This window comes from Artemia franciscana, chromosome 10 (assembly GCF_032884065.1).
Source record: "Artemia franciscana chromosome 10, ASM3288406v1, whole genome shotgun sequence".
Lineage (NCBI taxonomy): Eukaryota > Metazoa > Arthropoda > Branchiopoda > Anostraca > Artemiidae > Artemia > Artemia franciscana.
In genome coordinates, this window is record NC_088872.1 from 48614848 (window position 1) to 48634541 (window position 19694).

At 33.9% G+C, this 19694-nt stretch overlaps 1 protein-coding gene across 4 annotated transcripts in view; it reads left to right on the forward strand.

Moving 5' to 3' along the window:
* LOC136032299 (pre-mRNA-processing factor 39-like) overlaps positions 1-19694 on the forward strand; it is a 180412-nt gene that overhangs the window by 17307 nt on the left and 143411 nt on the right. For all 4 annotated transcript variants that reach the window (XM_065712581.1, XM_065712583.1, XM_065712582.1 and 1 more), the window contains exons 2-4: positions 4788-5114; positions 10582-10999; positions 13497-13612. In XM_065712581.1, coding sequence (XP_065568653.1) covers positions 4807-5114; positions 10582-10999; positions 13497-13612 — 842 coding nt within the window. In that variant the 5' untranslated portion in view covers positions 4788-4806. The remainder of the gene's footprint in view (positions 1-4787; positions 5115-10581; positions 11000-13496; positions 13613-19694) is intronic.

Sequence of the window (19694 nt, forward strand, 5' to 3'; positions counted from 1 at the left end):
ATCAAAGGAGGCTCCTCTTTAGATGTCATCTGTACTAACTTGCGTAAGTTCTAAAGTCAACCAGAAGCCTTACCACCTTTAGGAAGGAGCTATCAGTATATTTTCAGAATGCAACCACTGGATCAAATCAATGTCATATTCAAAGTCACTGAAACGCTGCATCGCCCACTAACCAACGAAGTTATTCTCAGTTTTGGTTCCTGGATTTCTGAAGAGTGCTGGTCTGAGGTTCTAGCTACTCCTGATGTCAATTTTCAAGTTCAAACCTTTCAAAGGAAGCTATCTGATAATTATGGAACACCTTTTCCCGAAAAAAAAAACTAAAAAGTGTTCAAATGGTAAACCCTACGTTAATGAATCTCTAAAAGCCAAGATAAATGAAAATTTGTTCTATTACTTCATAATGGTAAAAAAGATGAAGCCAATCATATGCCTAAAATGATAAAAAAACAAATTCGAAAAGCAGCTTCCACATACTATAAAAATACTATGAAGGATATTTTTAATTATAACCCCAAGAAGTGGTATGATCTAGTTAAAAAACTCTCTGGCAAGCAAATCAAGTAGTATTGATTTCCAGCTTGATGAGCCTAGTAATAACTCTACTAATGATCTCAACTAACACCTCGCCAAGATTATCCAGGCATTACATCCACTTTCTGCAGAGACTCTTGAGTCTATTCCCCATAGTCATGATGAAAATCTTCCCCATATATCACCAAAAGATATTGAGAAGAAGATAAATAACCTAAATAGGACAAGTACATGCACATCAGATAATCTATTCATGCTTGTCAAAGCCTTTGCTGACAAGCTTTCCTTACCACTGGTAGATATTTTCTGCACAATCACTGATCTCCAAAAAGCTTTGAATCTGATTAACCACAATGTTTTAGTTGAAAAACTTCTAAAAGAATTTCATGTTAACCCAAACCTTGTTAAAATAATAGCTTCTTTCCTTTCCAGTAGAACTCAATGTGTAAAGTATAAAAATGTCTATTCAGATCTCCTTCCAGTTTATTGTGGTGTTCCCTAGGGTACCCTCCTCGGCCTGCTCCTATTCCTGATTATGATAAATGGACTTGCTACTGAACACCCTGACCACTGGAAATTTGTCGACAACATGTCCTTACTAGAAAAATGCCGGAAAAATTTGAAGAGCTGAGCCAAGGAAGATATTTCCAGTGACGTTACACAGGCTGACATGACTGTGAATGCCAAAAAGTCAGATATCATGACTATAAGTTTCTTGAAGAGTATACCTTCGTTCAAGCAATCAGTCCCTCCGGAGATGTCCGTCCAGCAGTGCAAACTCTTCTGTATCACTATCTTGAGCAATCTGAAGTGGGAGGTCCACTTTGCTAACATCAGAAAGCAAGCTAATTTGGCACTTTCTACGCTTAAATTTTTCTTCAAGTTTTTTTTCCTTGCAATCCACCTTTTAAGAATTTATACAAGTTTCATCTGCCCTTTCTTGAACATTCTTGTCTGGTTTGGCATTTTGGCTTTACTACTTCGCAATCTTATTCAATAGAGTCAGTCCAGAAGCGAGCATTAAGAATCATCTATGGTCAAGGTAAACTCCCATATCACTTTCTTCTTAAGCGTTTCCAGCTCACTACCATATTAGAGGGAAGAACCCCCCTGTGTACCCGGTTTGGCAATAAAGCGATGACAAACCCCCCTTTCCAAGATTTATTCCCCCCACCTTTTCAACCTTTAAGATACTTACCTCAAAGACACAAGTCCCAGAAAGTCCCCACCCTTCAACCTCTCCCACTAATCCACAAGAGATACAGGAAAAGTTTCATTCCTGCATTTGTAAACCTTATTAATCATTAATTTGTTTTATTGACTCAGTTTTTTAGTTGATGAACATTTTTTTAAATGTGACAAGTGTCTGTCTGACACTGTGTTTCTGTGTCTGTGTTTTTCTCTTTTTTTAAATGACAAGTTTTATCTGCCCGTAATAACTGACGTAAAGCGCTAATTCGGTGCCACGCGCTGTAAAAGTCGTTTTTAAAGTAAAAGTCTCTCTCATCTCTCCCTCCTCTCCCTCCTCTCTCTCATCTCTCTCTCCTCTCTCTCTCTGTCTCTCTCTCTATCTCTATCTCCATGGTAGTATCTAGAATTAATTCCTATAATATTTAAATGACGTATAAATTAAGACATAGAGGTGAAGTTAGTTAGAAAAGTGACCAAGTGGATACCTTCATTTACTACGGGTAGCATTAAGCATTAATTACTATCATGCCTGAATTAAGAATAAATTAAGATAAAGAGGTGAAGTTAGTTAGAAAATTGACCAAATGGATACCTTCATTTACCATGGTAGAATTAAGAATTAATTACTATTATATTTAAATTAGGAATAAATTAAGACAAAGAGACGAAGTTACTTGGAGTAGTTAGAAAATTGAGCAAGTGGTTAATGTTGTTTAAGAATTAAGTGGAATCAAGAATGAAATCGATTAAGAATTAACCCAATGAAGACCAAGGTGATGTGTGCCAATTCCTAGAGTCCTCTTCTATATTCATAGACAGCACCAGCAATGAGCAAGTTAAAGAATTTATCTACCTTGGATCCCTTATGGATTTGGAGGGACCATTTGATTAAGAAATTGAAAATCGTACTGACCTAGCTTCTGCCAGCTTTCCTTAGCTCAATAAATCACTATGGAAGTGTTGAAGCATAAAATTAAAGTCTACAAGGTGATTGTCAGAAGTACTCTTTTATATCTGTGTGAAGCATGGGACGTCAAAGCTCTAAATAGTAGTAGGCTGTAGTAGCGCCAGTGAACGAGTATCAAACAAGGAGATCCGTGACTGCTGTAAAAAACAGCACACAGGCTCCAAAATTGTTAAGAGACTTTGTCTCTTCATGCTGGGCCATTGTTTACGCCGTGAAGACCGATGCATCTCAAAATCCGATATTTAAGCACATCCGCTTGAAAATTGGAAACGTCGGCCAGGAGGCTAGAAGAAAGATTGGTGGTTAGTGATGAAAACGACATAGGACCGCTTTGAGGCTTCTGGCTCTTCGGTTGGCTCTGGGACAGTGACTGGCTGTACCATGTCAAAGCTGTTGCACATAATTGTGCATCATGGAAAACTTTTATTGGAGAAATTATCGATGCTGGGCGTGGTGGAGGCGTGTCTAGTTCCCGTCAAAAGGGAAATAAGTAAGTGGCAAAGTTGCATGATAAGATGTTACTATGATAGTAATTGTAGTAGATATGTTGGCTTTCTGCAATTAATACGTAATGAAACGAATATTTGGAGCTATTTTAGCATGTGGTATATACCTCCTTTTGGTAAAGCTGTAAACATTTGTATTTCACTGGACTATGCAGTTTTCCCACCAAATCTACTACGGGAAGTGTTCTTAATCCAAGTAAAATAAGGTTATCCCAAAGGAACCCATTATGGTATAAAAAAAACACATAAGCGTAGGCTTCTAGAGCCATTGGTGTCTTGTATTTTGCTGATTTATCTTTTAAAATAAATTCTAGTTGTTCGTCTTATTATTTTGCTGTTTTCTTTCGTAAAAAAAAAAGTTCAGAGTTTTTGGTACTTTTGTCAAGGGTCACTCAGATATATTCCCATGAATGAAGAGAGTTCAGAACAGGGGAAGGGTAAATTTTCTCTCTTTAACCAGGATGACCTCTTGTTGGAATTAGGGCCTTAAGGTTGCCCTTTTTGTGGCCAGCAAAGCCAAGACCATAATCAACGAGAAAGTTATGGAATCTTTTTATAAAAACTTTAAGTAATACAATATCAAAAGACTAAAAGTCAACTTCGAATGTATAAAAATGATTCACAATCACCTAGACTTGGAATTATCATTGCTAAAACAGATAAAACTACAAGCTGTTTTCTGCGATTTAGGAGCAGTATCAGTTAAAAATTTTGCTATAGCCTCTTCTATCTTTCACTAATACACAGAACTATTCATGGGAAAAATTCCATCAAAACTAACACAGGAACAAGGTTGAAATAGGATTTTCAGCCACAAAGATGATGAAGATTTCTTGGAACTAGAGGCTCCTATTAAATACTCAAAAGTATTAAAGGGTCAAATCTTGTCAAAACCTCATTTGTATTGATAACATAACACCTGTCATGTTAGCTATACAAAAGTTACTTTATGATGTTTTGTGGGGATTATGATGCCAATTTCATCTACTCCAAAGGATCTGACAGGCCACAAGTTCAAATCAATGTCTATGCTCATTTTGCCATCAGCTGAGCACCAGGTGTCAAATACCCTAAGTGTCAAGTTGAGGCTATTACTATTAATTTAAAATAATATATTTATTTTGAGGTTTTCAAATGTTCATAAATTTAAACTGATTTTGTTTTGAGTAGAATTTAAATAGGCAGATTACAACAAAAATATAGTCTACATTTTATCTTTTTTTAAATAAGTTACAGTCATGACCTAAATCCATGGTTTCAAAGTAATTTCAGCATTCAAAAATGCACACATGCAAATTTATTGTTCAAACTAGTGCTTTTTTGGCCCATATATATGTTTTTTTTTTTATGGAATGTGACCTGTTTCTCACAATAATTTCTAATTAGGGATAGGAGAAAAACTGGGAAAACTGATCAAGACCCCCCCTTAAAAAAAAGGAGCCCAAAAACTGTTACAAATTGTAATATGTATTTTTATATGTAATATCTTCTTTTTTAAAAATAAATATTTCTTTATATGGTATTAAGAATGTTAGCGTTTATCTTTAGCTGAAGATTAAATATATCAAATACAACAGGCTTACTTTCAGGTAAAATTTAAAAAGGGAAATGTCTGAGCAAGAAAGACAGCAAGTTTCTGGTCTTGTACATCTTGGATCGTCTTTTGTTGTTGCGTCTGGATCAAAAAATGCAAGTACTCTTCAAACAGTCAAAAATGAAAACATCCAAAGTGGAAGGAAAACCAACCAGAGTGTAAACCCTGAGCCAGATTTAGTGCCATTAGAGATTCAAGAGATTCTCAAAAGAATTGAAAAGAATGATGAAACAAATGTTCCAAGTCCTAATGCTTCAAAAGAGTCAAAAGAAATTCAGTACAAAGGAGATGAAGAAGTTACTGTGAATCCTCCTCCTAAACGGTACTTTTTTGTTATATTACAATTTTACGATCTTTTCAGTGCTATTTCAGATGATTTACTGACAAATATATGTGAGCAAAATTTGGCTGGGGTTTAATTGATCATCCCAGAGAATTTAAAACAGAGGCATGAAAATACGTTTTTTTTCGTCTTCTTTTTCGGTTGGGGTTGGAGAATGTTGTAAGGAAAGCTTCAAGGGAAATGGGATCTTCCTGGGAGGGTGTAAAGACGGAGGCTTTGGATAGATTAGGTTGGAGGAGGAGCATGTGTAGCTGTGTTGGCCTCAGGCGGCTTGGTTCAATGAGTCGTTAATATTGTTAGTAGTAGTAGTACCAATAGAATAACCCAGAAGAAGTTATCTAGGATAATCACCTATTTCTATCATTTCTGTTAATATGCCGTGTTTTTCTGGGAAGCAATAACCTAAGTACAAGGGTCAGGAATTATTTTATCCCCCTGGAAAATTGAAAACGGTAGCATGAAATTGCTTTTGTTTTCTATTTTATGGAATAAGACCCAGAGTAAATCCTCTTGATGACCACCCCCTCCCCCTCAAAAAAGATTCAGCCTATATGTACCTATCTAGATCATTCTTTTAATATCGAGTATTATGCTGGAAAGCAATTAAATTTATCCACTGGAAAAGTTACTAAGTGCTTTACTAAATACAGTTCAACAGGAAGGGCAATCTATATTGCTATATATCCTTAGACATCTTGTTCATTATTTCTGCTTGTGCTTTCTTTGAAAGAGGTAATTTTGACAACAGAGGTGCTTCAAGGAGTAGCCGCTCCTCCCTCAATGTGTTCCTCCAGTAGATACGAAATGTTATTTAAACTGCAGCATGAACTGATTGTGCCAATTCTGGTCAAATTCTTGCCAATTTTGATTTTGCCAAAATCTTGGTTTTTGCAGGTAAAAATGGCCTCTTAGTCAGTAAAATCCATTACTAACCTCCTCATCTTGTTAGACCCATTGGCTAGTGACAGTTCTGCATGATATTTTGAGCTTTTGCTTTGGTCTGAAGGACTTCTGTTTGTTCTGTTATGACAGGAGTTGAATGGGAATTAACCCACCTCAAATCCTGGAGGGGGTTATCACTGGGGTCTTGGATGTATCCGAAGGAGCTAAATATATCGTGAGGAGCACAGCAAAAAGAGAAAATACACCTTTGACACTAGCTCTAATGCATGTAGTATAAAGTTACAGAAGGGACTTGCGTTGAATTCAGGATGATTCTTTATTTAAGCCAACCAACCTACAACAAAAGCATATAAGCAAGGCAACAAGCACAACATGAACATATAAACAATAAAAGAGAAAGGAACAACAAAAAACAATTATGGGAATAAGCACAACTAGCAAGTTCCAACAAGATAAACTATATCTTATTAGAGAATGAGTTTTGTTTACACTGTTAATATTCTATCTACGTATTAATTTTGTTTTTCTATGGATAGAAAATGTAACATACCAAAATGGTGGTTGACGGCCACAGTGGCCACTCATGGCCATGCAAGCTGCCATGTGGTAATTTATATCTAATTATTAGTTCTGTGAATTTTGGATAGTGTGAGCAACATTTGTATTTTTTTTTTATATACAGTAAAAAAAAACTTCAAAATATATTTTGTTTTCAGTGACGTGCAAAGCTTTTTGGAGGGACTGAGGATAATAGTAATTCGTGTGTTTTCTTGTTTGATTTTATTGTTCATTATACTGAACAAAAGGGTCGGAATGCTTGAAACTAAGTGTGTCTAACCTCAAATGATTTTTTTGTTTTGTTTACCAAGTTGTCACAGGGAAGACGCTTAGTCTAATCTTTATATTTTCCCCGAATAAATCGAATTATTGGGTTTGATAAAATAAACATCAAAGAGAAATAGCTTGTATATTTCTTGTATATATTTATGGATACATATTGTAGGAATAGGGCTTTTTACTTTTTAATGGCAACCCTCTTGTCTCTTATTTACCACTTCAGATAAAAAAAGTACAGAACATCAGCAAGGACAATAAGAGTGGGTCTGGGCCTTTGAATACCAAATAAAGTTTTAAAAAGCCCAAGGCCTTTATTACTACCTGTCAAAGTTCAAATGGAACCTATAGCTAGGAGCAAAAGCTCTATAGACTGGCAGATCAGACTTGAACCCCTTGAAGACGCAACGAAATTTCTGCCTGCCAATCGCTTTAATTGAGATCTAATAGATTTCGATGACAATAATGTAATCCCTCCATCACGGGCTTTGAATTCAGCATGAATATTTGAAACTGCAAATCTTCATCTGGTTGGGCACGGTGTTTGAAATTTTCAGACTTCTCTTAAAAAATCCTGGAAATCTAGAAAAGATACAGAAATGTGATCTGAAGATTTTGAACAGATAATTCCATGCCCAGTGTTCGGAATTTTAAACTCCATTTCTGTAAAAGACTATCCTGGAAATCTAGAAGAGATACAAAAATTTAATCTGAAGATTTTGAACAGATAATTCAATGCTCAGTGTTGGGAATTTTAAGCTCCATTTTTCGAAAAGAGTATCCTGGAAATCTAGAAGAGATGCAGAAATTTGATCTGAAGATTTCAAACAAATAATTACATGCTCAGTGTTGGGAATTTTAAGCTCCATTTTTCTAAAGGAGTATTCTGGGAAACTAGAAGAGATACAGAAATTCAGTCTGAAGATTGCGAACAGATCATTTCATGTTCTGTTTTGGGAAATTTGAGATCCACTTTTCTGAAAAATCATCCTGGATATTTAGAAAAGATATATAAGTTTGATCTGATAGTTTTGAACGTATAATTTTATGCTTGGTGTTGGGAAATTTGAGATCCACTTTTCTAAAAAAGTATCCTGGATATCCAGAAGAGATATATAATTTTGATCTGAAGATTTCTAACGGAAAATTTTATGCTTGGGGTTGGGAAATTTGAGATCCTCTTTTCTAAACAGTTATCCTGGAAATCTAGAAGAGATGCAGAAACTTGAACTGAAGATTTGAAGCAAATAATTACATGCTCGGTATTGGGAAAATTTGAGATCCACTTTTCTAAGAAATTATCCTGGATATCTAGAAGAGATATATAAATTTGATCTGATGATTCCGAACGTATAATTGTATGCTTGGTGTTGGGAAAGTTGAGATCCACTTTTCTAAACAATTATCCTGGAAATCTAGAAGAGATACAGAAATTTGATCTGAAGATTTGGAAAAAATAATTACATGCTCGGTATTGGGAAAATTTGAGATCCACTTTTCTAAAAAATTATCCTGGAAATCTAGAAGAGATACAGAAATTTGATCTGAAGATTTGGAACAAATAATTACATGCTCGATATTGGGAAAATTTGAGATCCACTTTTCTAAAAAATTGTCCTGGAAATCTAGAAGAGATGCGGAAATTCGATCTGATGATTTCGAACAGATCATGTGTGACAAATTCTATTTATGGGTCGGTCACAGTCTCGGCTGGAGAAAAGAAGTTTTCTTCTGGGAAATTTCTGAAATTTAGCGAACGTCAAAAGACATGTCTGCTCTTTATGTCTGCACTGTCTGCTCTATCGCCATACGAGAAGAGGCTTTGAATTTTCACCTTTTACCGTTGCTGAACTACAGAATGTGATAAGAAAACTTAATCAAGCAGTAGTGTTGCCCTGCACCACAATTATCTACTCCCCCCATCCTCTGAAAGAAAAAATGATGAAATGAAGTGAAAGAAAAATGATGAAATGAAAGAAAAGAAATGAAAGAAAAATGAAATGAAAGAAAAGAAATGAAAGAAAAATGATGAAATGAAAGAAAAATGATGACGATAGTTAACGCTGAAGCACAGGTCTCTCATCCTGAAAAAATAAACATGAAAAATAACGTAGTGTTTACATTATAGTAATGATAATCTGAGATCAAAATGGGATCTTTCATTGGAGCAGGTGCTTTTGGCACCGCTTAAATGAGTTCGAATACCCCCGGGTGCTTTGCAACAGTCGTATTTTTTTTTTGCTTTCATTCTAGCTTTTAGGGGTGTCGAGGCAAGAAGCAACCCAGCTCTTATTCGTATAAGTTTCTGTTTGTTTTAAGTTTAAGTTCATTATTCATGGTAATTTCTGTTCGTTTTAAGTTACACTTCCGTTTTTTGTTCTTCTAGGCTAAGCAGTATTTTTTTTAGGCTAATTGTTCTCACTCCCTTTAAAATACAACGTCATGAAATTATTATATAAGGCGCAGGAATCCACTTTTCATTGTGTTCGAAATATTTTGTCTATGCAGAATACTGGAATTTAATGTTTTTTTTTTTAATAAGAGAAGTAAAGAAAAAAAAAGAAAACGAAACAAAGTCAGCGAAACGAGAAGCTATAGTTACAGCCTATACGAGGAACCAGAAGAAGAAACTATACTACTTCCAATTGCCCCCTTCCCCTTTCTAAAAAACAAACAAAAATACTGAGGCTCGCTGTATTTTGAATAATGCAAAAGATAGAAGAATGTGTGATAATTTGCCATAAAAATATGAAACAAAGTTCACAATTATAATTTATTGTGTATTTAATGTATTTTGTTCCTTTAAAACTTGGGAATTTAAGACTTTTTTCCCGGAAAAATAAATTCCACATATTTAAGCAACACATTAAATAACGACCCAATCGTGTAAAAAAGAAGTAAAAACTCATTATCCTGACAGTATCCTTACTTATTATCCCATTTTTTTTTTGTATTTCGTATATTTTATCTCTACAGAATCTTTGAATACAAGGTTGTTTTTTTTTACCTGGTGATGTAAATTAAAAAAAAAAAAAACTGAGATGACAAGATGTTATAGTTACAACCAATGCGAGAAAGCTGGCGAAGGAAATATGTAAATTTATACCACCTCCAATAACACCCTCCCCTCTTAAAGAAAGCAATTGAAGCTCGTAGCATTTTGAATAATACAAGAGAACAATTCAAGCAGGGAGAATTTGCCATTAAAATATTGTACAAGTTGCATTACTGTAGTTTTTTTTAATAATTATGTAATCTATCTCTGAAGAAATTTGGAATTTAAAACTTTCTAACCTCAAGAAATAAATTCTAAATATTTAAGCACCAAATTATATAATGCGCCACCCCCTAAAAGAGCAGTAAAAGAACAGTATTGTCATAAAAGTAAGATATAAGGTGGGTATTTCGTCTTTTTTGCATTTCTTATAGTTTGTCTTATGCAGAAAGTATGATTTTTTATTTTACCCGGAGAAGTAAATTTGAAAAAAAAAAAAAAAAAAAAAAAAAATAAAACTCAAAGACAAGATGAGATATTATTTTTACAGCCAATACAGGAAAGCTGGAGAAAAAACAAAATCAATTAAGGTTCACAAATTTTGAATAATTCAAGAGAAAAGTTCGAAGTTGAGAATTTGCCATAAAAGCAAAACATAAATTGCACTATTCTTGATTTTTTATTGTATGCTTGATATATTTTGTTTCTTTGCAGAAAACTAGAGTTTAAGATTTTCCGACCCGGAGAAGTAAATTCTGCATATTTAAGTAACATATTAGATAATGTCTCCCATGTTTCTGGCGATATTCATCCATTGGAGTTTGAGTCACCAAACCACGAGTTCAACTACTTATCTCTAACTAGAGCCGGAAAGAAGACTCATCAGTTCAATTTTGACCCATTTAATCATGCTAAGTTGCCTGATTCTTGGATTGCCTCTAAAGTCGAACCACCTTCAACCGAAAATGGAGATATAAAAGGTACTATAGAAGAAACCAAAGAAACCTTAGATGAAGGAGTAGCCATTACCGTTGAAAGAAGACAGGTTCTTGAACAGTATTGGAATGTTGTGAAGGAGAATCCGTTTGATTTTACTGGATGGTGTCATCTACTTGAACATGTTGAGACAATCGTAAGTATAATGTAATCGTATTGTATAATTGATTTTATCGTATAATGTATCGTATAATCGTAAGTATAATGTTTTGTAAATATGTTACCAGACAAGGGCGTACTAAGGGTGATTCTGGAGGATGTTGACTCTTATTGATACAAGAGCACCGCCAGGTGTGCAAAACTTTATAATCACAAAGAAGGGCCTAGGATTGACCTCATCGGAGGTCCCAGGGACTTTTGCTACCTGTTTCTAAGTCGGCTTCTACTAGTAATTCTAGCTGCTAATTGCACGACTAAAAAGTGCAAGGTATCAGTAATAGCAGTTAACGCCTCTGTAACACCGACTTATGGAGTTAGTAGTAGTAACCCATTTTCTTAATCCTATCCCTCCTGAAATTTCTGCGTCCTCCTTTAAATTATTTGGTGACAAGATTTCTGCTAATTTAAGGTTAAAAGATATGTTCCATAGAGCTAATATGTCTATCTTCCTCTTTAAGATTCCAAATAAATTTAGCGTCCCCATTCCCATTCCTTTAGGATTTATACTTCCTTTGCCCCCCGTCTCTTGAATATGCTTGCCCAGTTTGACTCCGCGTTACAAAATCGCCCAATACGCTAACAATTGCCAGTTACAATTTTCAGGGGCTAGAAACAGCTACGGACAGTCTGTGTACAACGCTAATGGAGTCAAATTTTTCTTTTGACATATTAGGCCTGACGGAGACTTAAAACTGACATATCTCTTATATCTTTTATTGAAATTCAAGGGTATTCTTGCCACTCCCGTAATCGTAGTAGTAGGCTATGCGAAAATTGGCTTAGGCGCTTACGTACGAAGTGATTTTTTCAGAGTTGATACTAGATGATGTCTCTTTTTGGCTTGAAGGGCTACTTGAACCCCTTGTCATGCGATTGTGCAAAGATGATGGAGAGATATTACTTGCAGTTGTATATAAACCTCCGAATTCGCCAGTAGCAGAGTCATCTCTAGGAAGTTTATATAATAAGTTAGGGTCCTTTAGGGTGCCATCTGTTGAGGCGGGAGATTTCAACTTTAATTTACTTGAATTGAGCAACATTGGGAAGTAAGAATTTTGTTTTTACAACTAATTGCATACTACTAGCATATGCTGATGACACAGTAATGTTGTTTAAGTTATATTCGGTAGATGGTTTGTTTGCTATTACGGAGACCGCTTTAGCTTAATTGTTTAGTTATTTGAGAATGAATCATCTATCATTAACTATTTCAAAACAAAATATATGATATCATCAAATCTACAACATGTTGAAACAAATAAGATCCTTTCGTTTGGAAATGTCGTGATTGAAATGGTAACCAATTTCAATTGCCTGGGAATGATTACTGATGAAATGTTTACATGAAAAGATCATCTAAGGGAACTTTCCATTAAGATTTCCCGAGGGATAGGTATTCTAAATAGACTTAAGCACTATATTCCTCATGAGGCACTTAAAACCTTGCATTATAAACTCATTTGTTCATATTTCGAGTATGGGTGCGCTCTTTGGTCTAATTCATTTAATGATAATGCACGTAAAATCCAAGTAATATAAAATCGGGCAGTAAAAACTCTATTTTCGTATAAATACATTACAAGTGATTCATTCCACCTGGCAAAAGCTCTGAATATTTATAAAATATCCATGCTCCAAGTTGTAAGTTTGGTTTACTCGTGTATTAATTCTTTAGAACCACTTGGACAACTTAATATGTTTCAACCGAATTCAGAATATCATTCATACCCTACAACCTCATCTGAAAATAATTTACTCTTACCAGAAATGCGCCACAGCCATAGAGGTGCACTGTCATTACGACGTTTTGGTGTAGAGGTGTGGAACAGGTTGCCCAACTATATAAATGAATCAATTTCGCTAAGTTCGTTCCGAAAAAATCTTAAAAAATATCTTGCTGAGTAGATTAAAGTCGTTTGTTTAGTTTTTCCATTTAATTTTTTTGTGAGTAAGGTATGTGTCCCGCTGGATGTGATAATCTTCTGAAGGGATTTATTTCCTTTCTTATGTGGAATGCTTATGTATTGCCCTAATAGATAGAAGAATTGAATATGCTAATCTCCTTCTAAAAAAAAAATACATGAAAATATCTTATTGAGTAGATGAAAAAAATACTTGCTTTTTTGTTGTTTAGTCTTTGTTTGTTTAGTCTTCTGCTTAACGATATTAGAAAAAAAAAACTTTTGTTCAATGACATTTTTGTCCAATATTTTGTGATGTTTCTATCAAATGATTGATTCCTCTGAAATTCCCGTATTGGCTGTTTATGGCCTCTGGCATGTTGGCAGTTCGGGAATAATCAAGAAGTTGTTTATTGTCAATAAATCAAGTCAAATCTAGTTCATTGAAACCCACACACTTAAATGCAGTACGTAATTCCATGCAGATAATCAAATGTCTTGTAATCAGTCTGATGCTTACGTGTCGTCTTGACAAAAAGTTTTTTTTAGTTTAATTTCTCCTTTTTTTTCTAGAGAGATATAAACATTGTCAGAGGAGCATATAACGCCTTTCTACCCTTATATCCTTATTGCTTTGCCTACTGGAAGAGGTATAGTGACATGGAAAGAAAACTAGGGAATGATGCAAGGTTGGTCTTGAAATAATTCGATTTTACTTACGTTCAGAATATTGAATCATTAACGTGTACAGTAAGATAAATATTAAGGAATATCAGCGGAACCCTCTCCAAGAACATTTTTATGGAATATGTTAGAAATTGATGGATCACTTTGTTTTAATGCTATGTATTAAGGTAAACTATATAAGTAATGATACAAGGGTCATTTTTGATGGGTTCATCATTCAGCGTGTCCTTATATTTTATCGTCTATACATAATATAACATTCTGAACATCATCATTCGCTGGCCTTTTTGGGAAAAGTCCTATGTACGTAACAAGTATAGATTTAATCAAGTGACTTGACTAGTGAATTCAATTCATGAAATATAGGTGGGAGGGAACAATGTCGAATTTTAAAATATAGAGGGCAGCTGACAATCTTTTTAATTGAAAAACTAAAAGAGGTATTTTTCAATAAAAATACCAAAAAGAATCAAGGGCAAGGGGGTTTGTTCCTCCCATGTTGACAAAATGTTCAGAATTTTAAATCATATATATATATATATATATATATATATATATATATATATATATATATATATATATATATATATATATATATATATATATATATATATATATATATATATATATATATATATATATATATATATATATATATATATATATATATATATATATATATATATATATATATATATATATATATATATATATATATATATATATATATATATATATATATATATATATATATATATATATATATATATATATATGTGTGAGTATGTTTACGATTTCACGATGAATGTTTACAGAACGAATAACCAGGGAACCTCCTACAAGAACGTCTTTATAAGATACTTTATTTAATGGGGCATTTGGTTTCTTACGTTTTTTTTTATTCTAGCTTTGTTTCCGTTAATAAAGGAGTCAATATTTAAGCCTGAAACATTTGGCCTCTGCTATTTTAATTAGTTTGGTGTTTTAATTTAAGGTCCTGTCAGTTTCCTTAATTAGATGAGGATATTATGTGGTCATTATTATAAATTTGAGCATAACCAAACACTACATCGTAAACCACAGTTTTCCATCGTGAATAGACCGGAGATGGAACCAGGGGAGCCAAAATGTTTTCACTTTGATATATTTGATACTTTAATATAACTAATATTTAAAATCAAAATTGTAAGGATTGTTTAATGACAAATTTTAGTTTTATAAGGTTAAAAAGAATTAATAAGTGATGAATGGATAAAAGAAAAGTGGAAGTTTGATAAAGCATGAAATTCAATAATTTCAATTTATTCAAAAAAAAAAAAACAAAAAAAAAAACACATAGCACCAATAATAATAAAGATCCTAGAAGCGAACTTGTTAAGGACCAATAGCTATAAAAAAGATATAAAAATAAAATGAAGCTGCTCATTATAAACTTAGCTGAAATAACTTAATTCGTTGTGTACTATTTGATGATTCTGGGAGTATAAAGTTGATTATTTAGTTTCCTCATGTGTTTAGAGTAAATAAAATAGTTGGGCTACTTTAGTTGCGCTACTGAATAAACATAGGCTGGTGAGAATATGTAAAAATTAAGTAATACAAGTAATATTTTAAAACAGAAGCAAATAAGGATTCCATCTGCACGTCAGTAGTCAACTAAATGAATAAATATAACAAAATAAAATTGCCTAATTGGTCTTTCTAAATTAATGTTGTAAGTCAATTAATAATTCAAAGCATTTGGCCGTGAATAATTTTAATAATATCCATGTTAATGCATGCTTCAGATTTGTGGTAGTGCTTGTTTTTTGCTACAGCATTTAGAAAAGTTACATCTTATTAAGAGTATAGCTAATATGTACCTCTATAGTTACGCTCTGTCAAGAGCTCTATGCTGATTTATTCTTTTCAGTTGTTTTCTGCTGATTATTCACGCACGTTCTTTATGGTCAAACCTGTCGCCCGCTCAGCATAAAAATATCTAACTGGATGAGGAGGTCTCTTTGATTAAAATGGATTGCCGGATATTGCCTAATTTTTCAGACAAATATGGTTGTGTTACTTTTCCACTTATCGGACTCAAAGAATCTGATTTCTTTTTTAATATCCTTGTTACTTTAAAGTTGCTGCTAAACGTCTTTTATCTAAGCAGCTTCAGATTGGACATAATAGGAGGAGCTAAAAGGAGCTTTCAGTGAGAGAAGTTTTCAATATTGAAAGTAGAACTTAAAAGTAAAATATAGATAGAAACGTTTCAATGACGTCTGGAACTACCGGCTGGATGAAAAGGTGCTACTGAGCTGCTGCTGAGCTTTCAGTGAGAGAAGTTTTCAATATTGAAAGTAGAACTTAAAAGTAAAATATAGATAGAAACGTGTCAATGACGTCTGGAACTACCAGCTGGATGAAAAGGTGCTGCTGAGCTTTCAGTGAGAGAAGTTTTAAATATTGAAAGTAGAACTTAAAAGTAAAATATGGATAGAAACGTTTCAATGACGTCTGGAATTACCGGCTGGATGAAAAGGTGCCGCTGAGCTGCTGCTGAGGTGCTGCTGAGCTCTCAGTGAGAGAAGTTTTCAATATTGACAGCAGAACTTAAAAGTAAAATATAGATAGAAACGTTTCAATGACGTCTGAAATTACCGGCTGGATGAAAAGGTGCCGCTGAGCTGCTGCTGAGGTGCTGCTGAGCTCTCATTGAGAGAAGTTTTCAATATTGACAGCAGAACTTAAAAGTAAAATATAGATATAAACGTTTCAGTGACGTCTGGAATTACCGGCTGGATGAAAAGGTGCTGCTGAGCCTTCAGTGAGAGAAGTTTTCAATATTGAAAGTAGAACTTAAAAGTAAAATATTGATAGAGCGTTTCATTTACGTCTGAAACTACTGGCTGGATGAAAAGGTGCCGCTGAATGTCTCATTCTGAGCAATTTAACATCAGCAATTACAAAGGGAGCTTCATCTTAGACTTCATGCTTCTAAAAATCGGGCATTTCTTCATTCTCTACTTAAATTTTTGGTTGAAATGAATAGATTTTGGACTTAGACTTTTTTATATTAAACGGTTCCTATTGTATTAAAGAAAAAAAAAATGTGATATAAGCTTTGTTTAACTTACCTTTACAGAAAAATGCTAAAACTAGAGTTGATACGGTGATAAACGTTTCAGTAAAATCTTTGACTACAACTTATATTGAAAGCTGCAGCTGAATGTCTCATCCTAAGTAATTTAACATCAGAAATGACACAAGAGCCTTGCTCATCGACTTTGTACTTCTAGAAATTAAGTATATCTTCATTCTTCACTGAAATCCTTAGGTAATATAAATAGGACCTACGCTAAGAATTTTTCAGCCATGAACTGATAGCGCTTTTTCTTTTCAGAAATGTTATATGAGTTCTTTCCAATTAATTTTCCATCACATAAAAATATTAAGACTAGAATTTAATTGTAAACAATTAGTGAGAAGCGCGTGAGTAATATCTGAGAAAAGGTACGAGCTATAGGTAAAAGCTGTAGTTGATTGTCTCATTCTATGCAGTTTAACATCAGAAAGAACGAAAAGAGTTTCTCCCTACTCTTCATCCTACAAATCCTGCACAAAAAACCGCCTTCTCAAAGATACCATTTATAATAAAACCTCGGGATTCTAATCTATATGATAAAGTTTAAATTTTTAACATATCAAATTATTGCTGGAACATAGTATTCAAACATATTCAAAGCGCAATATCCAGAACAGATGATTAAATAAAGCAGGAGAACTAGTTTCTTCACACATACAACTAGGGGCACCAATTGAGAGGGGAGATACACAATTGGTGTGAAGTTTCTGAGAGTTTGGACATAAACCTGAATTTAATGCACTTGATTTAAAAAAAAAAAAAAAACTGATATTGACCTTTTTTATATCACCGTCTAAGCTCCCCAAAGATCATTTTGCCAATTTTATGTTGTATATTTAAAAAAATCTAAAAAATTCATGCTTCTACAAAACCGGCATATCTTTATTCTTTGCTCAAATCTTAGCGAAAAACGAACTTGGATTTTATTTAGGATTTGTTTGTATTAAACTAATTGCACTAATTTTTTTTTCAAAAGCGTAATATGGGCTTTCCATTAATTTACCGTCGCATAAAAATATTGAAGCTCGGAGTTGAAAGTAAATAAATGGTGAGGAAGTAACCTCTAGGAGACCAATCGAAGACAATGCTCTAGCATTGCCTATAGCAATGAGTCACAGGGTTCAAGTGTGTCATTATTTATTTTCCAAAGCCACTTCAAACAGAGGGGATTGTCACAGAACCTTTAGAAGGGCTCTTCCGATTCGGAATTGAAAGCTCTAATACCATTTTTAAGAGTCAAAAGTGATTAAGGGTCAACTAGCCCCCTCCCGTGTCCTCTCTAGCTGCCCTCCCCCAAAGACATCCAATCATGTTTTGAAATAGCCATTCTATTCAGAAATGTTTAAAGGTCAAATTAAACATACCCTGGGGATAACTTAACCTCTGCAGTGAACTTTCAGGAAACATTAAGCGGCATTCTAGTCCATTTGAAAAATTATTATAAATCAAGATATGTCTTATCGTTAAATTTTTATTCAAGATATACACACAAAAAACAGACTTGGAACTATTTCAGTCCATTTCCGTCTATGCGATTGACAATTGCTTTCAAACTCTCTTGTTTTTTGCTTATGTTCATTATATTCGCATTTATTCCAAAAAATAACTGTTCGTCTGTCTCAGACCCAATCAATGCTTTGCATATCTAATAAATTTCTCAACACATTCAAATTTCAATCTGAGTCCCGTTGAAATTTCTACTACAACCTCTGTAGGTCTTATTTTTACTTTACTCTCCAGTTTCTTAATATCCAGTATTGCTAAATTACCCATTTCAGGGAATTGAATGCATTCTACGCGTCTCAATTTCGTAATCACCCTCTCCCGCTTTTTTTTTACCATTTTGCTTGCATGCTTTGACGATTTTAGAAACTGTACCCAGCGTCCTATGATTAGAATCAACGCTCCCATGAAATTCTACTTATTTTGGCTAAACAACATACTTTTCCTTACTTTTCTCTTTAAGTTCCTTATAGTCTTCAGTTTTTCGGTTTAAGTTTTTAGGTTGGAATTTGAGGGTTTCAGGTAAGGATTCAGTTTGAGGGGTTTCTGTTTTCAGATCGAATGAAGTCTCGGCTTTTCATGTATATTAATTCTTAAAAAAAACTTTTTTGAAGTTTTTAAACAAAAAAAGAAAGTTTTCAGGGAAAAACAAAGAACTTTAAAGACCATTAAAATTCCCATAATTTAGGATATCTTAAATAAAGATCAAGAAAAGCTCTTGTTTGATTAACGAAATAATTTGAATATTTAAGAACCTATTATAGGATAACAGCGTCGTACTTTCATTGCCATGTTAGTGTGAAGTACACTGTTTCCAACTCTCTTAAATTTAACTGTACCAGTTTTACGACTGAAATTGCACCACAAAATATTAATTTATGCTATACGAACAACAGGCTAGAAATTTCCCTTAAGAAGCAGAAAATTTAGATAAACTAAAACTTGAACAGATATTCAAGTCAGAAAAGAGCAAATAAAACCAAAATGTACTAGAAAGTTCTTAGTGTACCCAAAACCTGTAAATGTGTCGCACTATCCCAGTACCTCCAAAATATGCCAAAATGGTACAATTATACCGGGTAGCCAACGCTGGTGAAGTATCGGAATTGATATCTACCCTCTTAACCTATTGCTATGTTTGTATATTGAAGTAACTTTGCAACTTCTCTTTGTTGATCAAACCAGCATCTTCTATTTTTCTTATGTATACGGTGTTCAACCCCAGAAATCTGGACGGAGTGGACTCCCCCCCCCCCAAAAAAAAGTTCAGTTTTTTAATGTTTGGTGACATTTTTTCTTTACTCGAAACATCCGTAGCAATGTTTTCTGCCGACATTCTGCCTTTTTGCCATGAAGGGTGACTGAACCAGTGGTTGTACAATATCAGGAGAGCAATCGTTCGAGAAGAGTTTTCAAGTTATAATGTTCGAAGCTTTTTAGTAGCAAAAGGGATT